Source organism: Alligator sinensis, unplaced genomic scaffold, assembly GCF_000455745.1.
Source record: "Alligator sinensis unplaced genomic scaffold, ASM45574v1 scaffold131_1, whole genome shotgun sequence".
Lineage (NCBI taxonomy): Eukaryota > Metazoa > Chordata > Crocodylia > Alligatoridae > Alligator > Alligator sinensis.
This window is the reverse complement of record NW_005841830.1, coordinates 7,488,034-7,501,199: the sequence shown is the minus strand read 5'-3', so window position 1 is coordinate 7,501,199 and position 13,166 is coordinate 7,488,034. Positions and strand designations below refer to the sequence as shown.

General features: G+C 43.4%; 1 protein-coding gene across 6 annotated transcripts in view; it reads right to left on the bottom strand.

Moving 5' to 3' along the window:
- PREPL (prolyl endopeptidase like) overlaps positions 1–12,896 on the bottom strand; it is a 26,381-nt gene extending 13,485 nt beyond the window's left edge. For 2 of the 6 annotated variants that reach the window (XM_006014740.3, XM_025205164.1), the window contains exons 1-6: positions 12,794–12,896; positions 9,834–9,962; positions 8,054–8,120; positions 7,013–7,216; positions 5,264–5,387; positions 1,803–2,019 (exon numbers count right to left, since the gene is read on the bottom strand). In XM_006014740.3, the coding sequence (XP_006014802.2) occupies positions 1,803–2,019; positions 5,264–5,387; positions 7,013–7,216; positions 8,054–8,120; positions 9,834–9,962; positions 12,794–12,883 (831 nt within the window). In that variant the 5' untranslated portion in view covers positions 12,884–12,896. Of the gene's footprint in view, positions 1–1,802; positions 2,020–5,263; positions 5,388–7,012; positions 7,217–8,053; positions 8,121–9,833; positions 9,984–12,073; positions 12,732–12,793 lie in introns of those variants that run through there. The other 4 variants (XM_025205114.1, XM_025205224.1, XM_025205277.1 and 1 more) reach the window with 4 other exon arrangements.
- Positions 12,897–13,166: the final 270 nt, after the last annotated feature.

The following is a 13,166-nucleotide window of genomic DNA, read 5'->3' as shown; positions in this document are numbered from 1 at the left end:
GGCCCCGGGGGGGTGGGAAGTGCCCTGTGCCCACATCTCAGCATGCTCTGCAGTCTTTTTGAGTTTGCTGAACAACAGATTACAGCAATGCACAGGGCAGCCCTGATTAGATGACCCACACTGCCCATGGTCAGCCTGTTTTTCCCTGCAGCACAACATGTGGATTGCGAAAGGGGATGTATTCTGGAGTGGGGGGTTAGGGGGAAAGGAAGGAGGAGGAGGCAAGAAACTTTATAGGACCATGTTCTCTTCCGAGAAAAACCATGACATACAGATATTTGCTAACCTAGGAAAAACTTTCCAAGCAGTGATTTAACTCTGGTTGGTTCCAAGTTATTTTTCTCCTGGAGTGGCTATTTTTACCGTGGGAGAAAAAGCCTGAACATCTGTACACTCATGGTTTCTCCTGGGAGGGCAGTGACTCTCCCAGGAGAAACTGAATGTCTGTAAGAAGCCAGGAAGAGCAACTAAACAGGAAGAGCAACTAAGTGACCTTTAATATAGTAGCTGGAGACAATGGGAGAAGTAACCACCTAAGGCAACTGGCTTCAAAGCAAGGTTTATAAGAAGCTAAATTGTGTGGGCTTTGGGGTTTCCCTGTGACTCTGTTAAATGCAGTAGCTAAAAAAATGTTTGGTGGTAGCTGTGTCTGAGGCAGGAAAGCAAGAGAAACAGTGAACATAGCCCTGAGAGGGATCAGAGAGACGGAGCTCCTTGGTACCCAGGAATTGCTGCTAAGATAAGACTTGGAAACTATGAACCAGGAAATTGCCTATTGTTTTACTGTGGTCAGTGGACATAACTTTGTACATAAGTACAGCTACACCCAATAAATACATTACATGTATCACAGATGTATCTTCCTGTTGGGTTGTTTCCACTGAGGCTCCAAATATTGATTTGCCACTTGGGCCAAAGGAGCAACAGTGTCAAATATGGTAAGGTATCCTGACTTCTGCTTCAGAGGTAGATAAAGTGCCTTCAGAAATGGACATAGCTATTTATTCAAATACTAAGAGTGCTTGTTCAGTTTTGGTAACTGAGCATACATAATGAAGAGAAGTAGATACCAGCCAGGTACTATGTTGGCAGCAAGACAAAGGACAAGACTCCCTGATTAAGTTCTGAAAACTGAAAATCGAAAAAAATGCCAAACAGAGCAGCATGATGGTTTCTTTCTAACAAACGTTGCTTGAACTGTTTCCAATGAGATTCTAAATAATTCAGTAAGAAAGTCAATAAAAAGATGAAGTCGTTTCCAACAGGACAATGTGAGCATTAGATGTGGAACAGAAAGAGCTATAAGCAAAGTTCTAGTGCATGTAGTATTATACAGATTTGCAAGTCAGTTTAGGCCTGATGAGATATGATGGACTGATGTGCTGTTTTTCATGTAATAAGAACAGAATGCGCAGTGGCAATGTAAACTTCCTCACACTGTCCAGCCAATGTACTTTATCACTGGTTTCTGGGGGTTGTTTAGCAATACAGATAATGGTCAGATAGGAAGTGGACCACCAAGTGATAGTAACATAGTGCAAAGAGTCTTTATAAGTTAATGATTTTCAATCACCACCCAAAGACCTGGATTTAAACCCATATGCTAGAGATGAAAAACTTCATGTATTATTGTTTTCTTTACAGGCATTTGGTTTCCTATAATTTTCTTAAATTACTACAGTAAGGGGTCAAGAAAACCAACTACTTTTTCCCCCACAACCAACTTAAAGGCTCTTTCCATATGATTTGTAATAAGTCTTTTAAAATGATATTAGTGCTTTACTAATTTCTTGAACTATTACCTTGTATTCTGCAGGTTGTTCATATGTAGTAAGAATATATAATTCATCATTTCTGTGCTCAATATGGTAAATAACCCCTTTTGTTCGCTGTTGTACAAGAACAGGTGATTTAAAAGGATGGCTACAGTCAACCAACCAAACTTCAGAGGTAGTCTTGCTGTTACTGTTGATAGTGAGAAAACGCCTATCCTTTGTGCAACATATATCCACAAAAAATCTGTAGACGAAAAATAACAGCCAAAAGAATGAGTTTATTATGTATTTTTACCAAACTGGCAAACTCACCTGCTCAAATAGGTTTGGTAACAAATTGCTATTGGGGCATGTAGGGGGAGAGGGAAATTGGTGTTTGTCATCCATATACATTTGTACTCTCCATGTATATTTATGGAGAGACCAGAATTTCTACAATTAGAAAAAGAAAGGTAGAATAAGGAAATAAGCTTCGGGCAACTATAGGCCAGTCAGCCTCACCTCCATCCTTGGCAAAGTCTTTGAAAAAATTATCAAGGCTCACATATGCGAGAGCCCGGCAGGACAAATTATGCTGAGGGGAAACCAGCACGGGTTTGTAGCAGGCAGATCGTGCCTGACTAATCTAGTCTCTTTTTATGACCAGGTCGCACCCAGAGAGTCGCGGTGGATGGGTCGGTTTCGACCTGGAAGGGTGTGGGCAGTGAGGTCCCGCAGGGCTCGGTCCTTGGACCGATACTCTTTAATGTCTTCATCAGCGACTTGGACGAGGGAGTGAAATGTACTCTGTCCAAGTTTGCAGATGACACAAAGCTATGGGGAGAAGTGGACACGCCGGAGGGCAGGGAACAGCTGCAAGCAGACCTGGACAGGGTGGACAAGTGGGCAGAAAACAACAGAATGCAGTTCAACAAGGAGAAATGCAAAGTGCTGCACCTAGGGAGGAAAAATGTCCAGCACACCTACAGCCTAGGGAATGACCTGCTGGGTGGCACGGAAGTGGAAAGGGATCTTGGAGTCCTAGTGGACTCCAAGATGAACATGAGTCGGCAGTGTGACAAAGCCATCAGAAAAGCCAATGGCACTTTATCATGCATCAGCAGATGCATGATGAATAGACCCAAAGAGGTGATACTTCCCCTCTATCGGGAGCTGGTCAGACCGCAGTTGGAGTACTGCGTGGAATTCTGGGCACCGCACTTCAAGAGGGATGCGGATAACCTGGAGAGGGTCCAGAGAAGGGCCACTCGTATGGTTAAGGGCTTGCAGACCAAGCCCTATGAGGAGAGACTGGGGCACCTGGACCTCTTCAGCCTCCGCAAGAGAAGGCTGAGAGGTGACCTTGTGGCTGCCTATAAGTTCATCACGGGGGCACAGAAGGGAATTGGTGAAGTTTTATTCACCAAGGTGCCCCCGGGGGTTACAAGAAATAATGGCCACAAGCTAGCAGAGAGCAGATTTAGACTGGACATTAGGAAGAACTTCTTCACAGTTAGAGTGGCCAAGGTCTGGAATGGGCTCCCAAGGGAGGTGGTGCTCTCCCCTACCCTGGGGGTCTTCAAGAGGAGGTTGGATATGCATCTAGCTGGGGTCACCTAGACCCAGCACTCTTTTCTGCCTATGCAGGGGGTCGGACTTGATGATCTATTGAGGTCCCTTCCGACCCTAACATCTATGAATCTATGCTTGTTGGTTCCTCACCAGCTGTGGACACTGTATCGACTCAGCAAAGATTCCATAGCTCAGACTAGCAGACTGGCCCTTAAAAGCAGGAGTCAGCAACATTTTCTGGTGGCAGGTAGAATGACCAAGTGGGCCTCAAGTGGGCCAGGATTAGCAACTGGCCGCCACCACTGCTTCTCCCTGCTGCTCAACTGCAACATGACGCAGGTCCACTAAAGCGCCTATCATGAGGCCCAGGAAGAGCCTGACTGTGGCGCAACCCAGACAGAGCTCCCTCTCTGCCAAAACCTTCAACATCTGGGTGTGGCATGGTGTGAGCAGAGCTTCCTCCTGGCCCCCTGTTGAAGCCAGGGCTCTGCAGGCTCCAGATAAGGCCCATGAGCCATCAATTCCTGACCTCTGTCCTCAAGAAAGCATGGGGTCAGATCAAAAAGCATGCCAGTTAATTCACAGAAGTCTGAGGCCAGGATTTTTCATTTATGTTACAAGTCAAGGCAAGCTTCTTAGAGATATTAGACTACAAATCTAAAGGAGTTCTGCGTCGAATATGTGAAAATAACACAAAAACATTTTGTATTGCAGTCTCCCACAAAGAAATAATTTTGCTATGAATTACATTATAACATGAGCCTTTACACTCAAGTTTGCTGTTTGAGCTACAGTAGTGACTGTGACCCTTACAACTGTGTTAACAATTTCCTTGTGGGAAAGTGTCTAGTCATGCAACTCGTCCCCTGTGATCCTGCCACTTGACTTTGGGTTTTGTATAACTGGAGGAACCAAATGCCATTGGGGAAAGACTCAGTTTTTTCACGGCAGTTGTAGTGTCAGGCATGCTCCCATTAAAAAAAATTCCTTATTGATAAAGTCAGTCAGTAAAACAAAACCAAAAATGTATTTATGATGTACTGTATAAAGCCATATTTGTCAGAAAGGCTACATCATACTATGCAACTGTACTAGTTCTACACATTACTTAGGAGTAATCTTGTCTTTCTAAACTGTTGCTTCAAAGAAGTTCAGTCAACAAGCTGAACCCTGGGAACACTATAGTATATTGATTTTATTGATCTGCTACTTGTAGCAAGAACTGGCCCAAACATTTTTATACTTTTTAACTGATGTAAAAGATGTTCCTAGGAGGGGAACTCAACCCCCAACAACCTGATTTACGCTATATGGAACTGTCAGACTTTCATTGAAGGACACCTTGACCTGAGACTGATCTTGACATTTACAAACTCAGCTAAACAGTTAGGGCACTTTTACATGTGCTCTGGGTGTTGGGGGTGGGGGCAAGAGCTGCTCTAATTAAAGCACCACCACATCTCCTGTATCAGCATCCCCACACTTAAAAATGGCAGTGGGAGCGCTTGAACTAAAGCTTATTCAACAAGCTTTAGTTCAAGCACCACTGCCACCATTTTTAAGTGTGGGGACGCTGAGACACAAGATACAGGAGGCTGCTGGAGTGCAGCAATTGCCACGCTCCAGCAGACTCAGTTCATCAAGTCTGCTCCAACCTGCTGGAATTCCAGCACGTCAGAGCAGCCTCTATGCTCGTGTACAGGTGCCCTTAGGTAATACAGAACAGTTAAATCTACGGTGATCACCAACCTCACAAAGGAGAAAGCATGTTCTTTAAGCACAAATTGTAAAAGAAACAGTAAAACGTGAGTTGAAAATGATTTAGCAGCAAGTTTGGAAAAAATGTATTTCCTTCATTTTTACATATCAATATGATCATTTAATTATTATAACCAACAAATAAGGAAATGCTTATTATGTTTGACTAGAATGATTACCTTGGATCTTGTTCTGTGTAAACTAGCTCAGTATGTTTTGTATTAGTCAAAGTGGTCAGAAACACATTATGGCATACGAGGTTTTCTTGACTGGTGTAAAACAGAACATTATTTGTAGCCCATTCTGAAAAACAAAAAACATGCATGTGAACCACCCCACCGTATGTGGTGTTATTGATGAATGAATTAAATCTTTTGTCTTTGTCCCAAAGCAAGTTTTAAAGATGATTTGTAGAGAAGCTTGATTTTGAGAATCTAAATGAAATCAATTCACCTAAAAGGCAATAAGTTGCTCCTCAAAACCTTTAAACAAGAGACCATTCAAGCTGCAGTCTCCCACCCATGGGGATATGTGGAACACCCTGGTGGCTGGAAGACTGCATAAGTTGTGGTCTCCCAGTCACTGGAGCTTGCTTCTTGCTCATGCAGGGGAAGCCCTAGATCGAACTCCCTCTGCACCGGTAATATGGCATGATGGGATCTGATTTGTCATCCTACAATCACATCTCCTGCTATATACACGCAGGAGGTGCAACTGTGTAGATGGCACATTAGATCCCATCATGCCCTTACTTGCACATGTAAAGAGGCCCTTTATGACAAAGGCATAGGACTGGGAGGGACCTCTTGCCTCATGAAGTCTACTCTGCTCCTATCATATGCACCATCTCATGTAGCCTTTTCACAAATTTCTCACGATACATCCATAAAATCAGTTAGGCTTTTTGGTCGCTACTATTGTAATTGGAAGGCTGTCCCAAAACATGATTTCTGTGTTGTTTAGGAACATTCTTCCAGTTTTCAGCCTAAATGTAGTTGGGGATAATTTACCAAAATGTGAATACATGGGCGGATCCAGGATTTTATAAAGGGAGGGTAGAAGGGCGGTGCCGGAGCAGCAAGTGGTGCTGCAAGGGAGGTTGCAACCCCCATGCCTACCTTTCCCTCCTCCCTGCAACCAGGATGGGTAGACTATACCGCAGAAGCAACAGCTAATTTTTTTTTAAGCCCCTGTGTCAGATAAGAAACCAACCCCCCACTCTAGGCATCCTCTTCCCTTCCTCAGCAACATCTCTCTTCCCATCCCCTTTTCCTCATCTGACACTGCAATTGTCTTAGGATGCCCTGGGGAGACGGGAGGAACTCCAGAACCACTCCTGCCCTGCTCCAGCCAGGCATCATGGGGAGCTGAGCAGGTTCCCCCTCCCTGAACCTGCTCTTGGACTGGCAGGGAACACCCAGGGGGTCCCAGCAGGAAAGGGAAACTCACCCACTGTTGCTGTTGCCCCTGCCTGAACTTGGCTCCCTGAGCAACCTAGTTGGGGAAGCTCTGCACCTCACCCGTCCCTTAGGCCAGAGGCAGCAGGGACAGTGGCAGCAGTGGGTGGAGGATGGAAAGAATGGGAGGGGGAGGTGTGTGAACATGGATGAGAAGGAAGGAGGGGAAATTCTTACCTTATTTGAGGACTTAAAAAATGTCCCCAACTGCTGCTCCTATGGCATGGTCTGAAAGGGTGGGAATAGGGAGTGGGGGGAGGGGGCCATGCCATTGCACCCCTTCTGTATCTGCCCCAGTGAATAGTCACACAGTACAAAGATAAAACAAGCTTTATGAGTTTGATTGTTTTAAGTGCTAATTTTAAAAAAAATAAAGGATAGCCATGTTAAAATCAGTTACTTTAAGCAGCACTCTATGGAGAAGAATGTTATCATTTTATGGAGTCTACATTGTTTTTACAAACTACTTACCAAAGCTAAACACATTTGGGATAATTCTTTCTATCACGGGTAACTTATCAAGTTTCATAATAATACAGGTTGACTCTTCAGAATTTGAGCTTTTAATGCTGGTAGCCATATACCTTTCATCAGGGGAAATTCTGAGGCGTTGAATGAAGGCATCATGAAAACAAAGATCTTCAGTACTAAGTAAAACTTCAGCACTTCCTTTGTCTAGTACATAAAGGAGTACAGATAACAGACAATGATAAACTAAGAAGTAGTTCAATTACTCATATTTGTTTATATTCTGCTACTGATAACCACAAGTGTCTTTGAGAATTTATTAGCACTACATGTATATTTTAACCTTATAAACAGCTCAAAATGTAGAGATAATTTTGCACTCTTCCCAGACAAAAAAGAAGCTGCAGTTGCTATTTTTAATTTTATTTTTTGGCAAAGGACTAGGTTTCTAGAGAAGAGTCAGACATTTCAAATACAATGTGTGCATTTAGTGGAAAATATACTCTCTCAAAATTAATAAATGGGAACACTTTGGCCTTGTACCAATCAGGGAGTTTCGCTGGAAGGGGTGGGGTGGGTTGGGGTGGGGATGGGCGTTCCAGAAACATAGGGGGATGTGAAATAAGAATTGAGACTTCCACGATAAACATAACTTTCACTACTAACGTCATGACTTTTGTTAAATGTTAAACTAGTATGTATGGAAGGTGTAATACTCTGATTTCAAAATATGAAAATACAGTAGGGATAGGCTGCTATAACGGTTTAGCTGTTGCATTTTAAGAGTGATACTGCAGAATGAAGTGAACTAGAGAATAGCGTGCTTCTTTCTAGATATAGGATTCTGACACTAATTATTTTTATAACATTTATTGTAAAAGATTTTATCATAGAAGATAGCATTTGACCTCTTTTTGTTGTATGTGTTCTTTTTTATTTTTTGTAACTGGAATGGTTAAATTTGAAACTAAGCATCCTGAAATATCAGTGCACGCAGCATTTTTTTTTAACACTTATGTCTAAATGGCAAAAGAAATATCTTACCTCCATCAGCTACTGAACGCAATATGCAGCCATTTTCTTCAAAGTAAACAAAATTCCCAAATCTAATCTGTTAGGTGCAAAACGGACACATTGCAAATACATTTAATTCACAATTAAATGTTGGACAGTTACTAGGGATCAAAAATATTTCCTAAAAAGAATGTTTTTAACGACAGTTATACCCATCATGAGTAGGTATATAGTTTCATGTATAAAAATCTAGTTCAGCATCATATGAAATCATTTTATATTTTACATTTTATATTTTATAGACGACAAAAATATGAGAAGTGTCCGATATCCTGAAAGTTTGTTAGCCTTATTCAGACAAGCAGAAAGAGGGAATTATGTATAGGATAATAAGCTACAATTTTTTCAGCAAATACAATCGTCATAATAGAGAAGACATTTACTTTGATTACATAAACAGTAGGCATTCCCCTAATAACAGCTGACTTCAAAAGAACACTCACATAATTAAAGTTATTTAAGCAAGGACTGAACCCTAGTTCTTGAAGTAAACACATACTTATGACAGAGTTTTATCGGTTTAGAAAAGGGATTATATGAAGTGGCTGCCTGAGACAGCAGGGGAAAGGACTTGATGACCCAAACGTTCCCTTCCAGTCCCTTATACATACATACATGCAAAATATAAAGCATGTGAGTAGTTCCACTGAAATAAATTACAAAAAAAAAAACAAACCACACAAGAAAATAATTTGCCAATTTGGGTTCAAGGGGACAACTCTTATGCCTAAAATTGAATTTGTACACAAATGTTTTAAGGACCAGGGCCCAAGCTCTAATCCTATGAACACTTCCTCAAGAAGCCCAATTGATTTCAATGAATCTACTTAGTTTAGGCAAATTAAACATGTATAAGTGGGATCATGGCCTAACAGAGCAAAGGTCTTCCAGATGATAGCACTTTCATTAGTACATGGAATTGAATCCCCACAATTCATTTCCCTCCTTTTAATGAATGGCTGAAAGCACTTATGTATTATCATACACTTCCCTGAGATGGTTGTCAGAAAGTCAGCTTAACTGTATCTTGTTTGTTACTACAGGTTTCCCTTGCTTTATGAGGGTTCTGTATGTACGAATTCGCTATGCGATGACCCTTTTTATACCAAAAATTGTTATATGCGAAGTAAATTCACTCATGTGACTGGTGTAGTGGAAACCCACAGTCAGCTGCTTTCTGCGGTGCATTGTGGGAGTGACGCGCACCAAAATATAGTTTCCTGTGTGGATCAGTGCTCCTCGCTTGTTGTCTGTGACACGTTTCTGTAGTTGCCATCCCCATTATGATGGTGTCCTGTGCTTGTGTGTACTGTCTGCTGCTGGTGAGTACCAAAATTGTGTTGTAGAAGTGGTAGAAATGGATCTGGGGGTCAGTACAGTCAAGTTCTTGGAACATATCCCTATTTATTCCATTGTAAAGTGGGTTCCCTTTATGCAGATTTGAGTTATGCACCGTCTTCCAGGAATGTGTGTACAGCATAAAGCAAGGGAAACCTGTAATAACAATTATTGTTTGTGGGATGGCTTACCTAGAGAGCAACCACAGCTGTGATACCCAACAGACATATGCCAGACTATTTTGTAATAGTCCGTAGTGAGCTAAATATTTAATAAACATGACTGTACACACAAACAACTTAAAAACAAGAACAACAGAATTTCCTAACAGGACTAGTTTTATCCAGTTATTTACTTACTGCTTATTTGTATGGAACCACAACACATTTTTAGTATTCTTTTTGCCACTCACCATTGGGCGGTCTTGATTGAATGTATACTTGTCATAGAATACTTCTAATTTCTGTTTGATTTTTTCTGCCATATCCTTATATCTTGCTGACATTACTTTCCAGTTTTCCTGCTCTGATTTTAGAAGATCCTGGTATGAATATAGTAACAGCTGTGATTTAAAATTTGAAAACTATAACTGGATTTTCTCATTTGCCAGCGTCACTTGGCTTCATTTATGGAGCACAACACCAACCATAGCTGGGTACAGACTGACTGTTGGTAATTAGTCTCCCACAAAGTCTTCATTTGCACAGTGCATGATAAAAGGTAAAATAGGGCAGAAGCTGCCTTAAAAAAAAACAAGTCTTTGCAAATGGCTTTGTAAACTGACTTTTTTAAGAGGAAAAAACATTTCTGTCTGAAAACATGTTATCTATTATGTGCTACATAAGTAATCTTTATGTTTTAATGTTACAGAAAGAGAAGTGTTCTCTATTTTCAGTTTATTATATGCAACTGTGTAAATCAGTTCCCCTATATAGTAGCTACTTGGGCTTTTACTCTACAGTCTGATTTGTATAAGCTGAAAAGAGTGGCAGCAGACTCCATCGTGGGACTTAGCATCTCCTAGGTCCCCTGTTCTGTACGTGTGTGTAGTGGGGAGTTTTGTGGGGGAGGGTGTCTTTCATACAGCAGTTAGAGATGACATTTTAAAAAAATAGGAAAATGCATCTCTGTACAACTAGAAAATTTGGCAGGGGAACAAAAGGCCAGGCACAGGATCTGAAACTATTTTACATAATTTCTTTGAAATTGAGTGTGTAACTACAAATAATAATATGCATACAAGCAAGCCACCCTCTGTGGCCTGGGAAATCTTCCATGCCAAAGCAATAGAAAGAAGCAAAATTATCCAATGTGCTGCTGACCAATATTCACTCTCAATACTTGCCTTGTTTTGCTATGTTTTGCATCACCTACACAAAGCTTAAATGGGTGGTTCTCAACGTTTTTAGACTCAAGGCACCGCTTGATAGACTTGAGACACCCCTAGGAAAACACCAGCTCCTACTTTTCACTTGCTTTTTAATTACAGAAAAATAATCTAGTCATTCTTCTGTTGCAAAGAACTCAGAATGATCCTAACAAATCAGAATGCTTTTAAGACGATGGATTCCTATTTGAAATCTCTGGGATTATCTTGCGATTCATGTTTGTACACCTCGGTGCTCACATTGCCTGGCACCCTGCAGGAAAGGTATCAAGGCACCTCAGGGTGCAGCAGCAGCCTGGATGAGAATCACAAACTGAGGAGACCGGAATGGAGATTCCTCGCCTACCCGCTGCCTTCTGGCTCTCTGCAGGTCCAGCCTGCTGCCTTTTTCTGGAGGAAGCTTGGATTTCAGAAAAAAGCCATGGCACCAAAACTGACACAGGTGCCAGCTGAGATGAAAATGGCGCAGAAGCTGCCAGGCTGAACACAGTAATTCATCTGTCAGGATATCTTGAGACCCCAAGCCCTATCCCCCTGTGTCAGGGCCTTCACGCTTGCGATTCCCAACCTGGGTGCTGCAGCACCCTGGGCCACCTTGCAATCCTCTCAAGGGTGCCGTGTCCTGGTAGCACTCCAAGGTGATTCACAAGCAAAACCCAATGGGGCTCTGAAGCGCTCAATGACTTCAGGCCAGTCAGGGCCACTTGAGCTCTTTGCCATAAAAGCCTTGCTGGTAATTTTCCATGGGCAACGCTAGGTGGGAAGGAAGCAGTGTTGCCAGGAGTACAATAATTATCATATTTGTACAATAAGTTCAACCTTTTAAAACGTACGATCAATAATAATGGAAGTGTTCAAAATGTACGATATTTTTTGAGGCAGCTAACTGATGCAGCATATGTAAAACCCAAGTTGCTCTCAGGGAGTCTTAACTGACTTTTGGGTTTGGTTTTGTTTTAATAATATATTTTGTGATCCAGGTCAAATTAGCCAAATCAGTTCCAAATCCTATCAACTGAGCACAGCTCAATCGTTCAAGTCCATGTGGTGCTACCACCGATGCTACCAGCCTGGGGCCTCAGATACTTCCAAATCCATTGGCAGGCATCCCATGTGCAGGCCGTAGGTCCTGTGGTTCAGGTGCCCCCGATACCACTTGATCTTAGCAAAAGACTTTTGGGTTTGCTGTCAGCACTTCCTTATGACTGCTTGCCTCAAAACAAAGAACTGCTTCAATTTTGATGACCCAGTTCTCACTCACTCACTGGCAATTTATAGCAAAGCTCAATCATTCGAGTCTGTGTGATGCTACCACCAGTGACAAGCATCAGCCTGGGGCTTCAGAAACTACCAAATCCATTGGCAGCAAGTCTGGAGGTCTTGTGCTTTGGATCCAGTGCTGTAACAACGAAGTTGGGCGTCTAGGGCAAAGCCCACAGTGGCATCCGGCCCTTGCCCTGTGCACAAATCCAGGGGGCACCCCCACCCCCCATGCTTGCCCGGGAGCGCACACAGCGGTGGGAGCCACCCTTCCCCTGTCCCCACAAACAAACCGCTCGCAGCTCTGTCCCGCACCCCTTGGCACCCTGCTTGCCCCTCTTGCTATGGCACTGTTTGGATCCCCCAATCCACTTGATCTGAGCCAAAGACTTACAGTGAGCTACATAAAATAAACCAGAAGACTGATCTGCCTACTTATTTGCACTGTACTTTGCATCTTTTTCCCCCCAGCGCACTCGAGTTTTTCAGCAAGTACGATCATTTTGAGCTTGCAACACCAACATTTCCTATTGAGGACCTGGCAACTGCAAAAAAAGCCCTGGCCTCCTTCTCCAGGGGACGGCCGGCACTCCGACACACCCCCACGACGTGGCCCGTCCTCTGCGAGGCAAGAGACACCCAATGCCAGTAGGAGCTGCCTCTTTCCAAGGAGGCCCGAGTCCGAGACCCCCAGCTCCGCTGCGGCACGCCCGCCCGCCCCGTACCTGGCCGCGGAGCCCCGCGCGGTGGATGCGGCAGAGGCGGGCGGGCGGGCGCAACTGCACGTGCAGCGCGCGGAGCAGGGGCCGCAGCATGGCGCGCGCGCCTCCCCTCAAGATGGCGGCACTCTCGCGAGCGCGGGGGACATTCCTAGGAAGCTGAGCGCTCCTCCGCCATCTTGAGTTGGGGCAAGCCCCAGGATAACAACCTACTGCTTTATTTTTTTTCCTTTGGTAAATGTGGTGATGCCTGGGGCAGCCTGGAAAAATCGTGCCCCGTCCCCACTTCCTTTTTTAAAGTCACTTTAACTTCAAGAGGAAAAACGGCCAGCTCTTACGGGCACGGTGCCCCCGCCCGGGAAGAAAACATGGGGGGGGG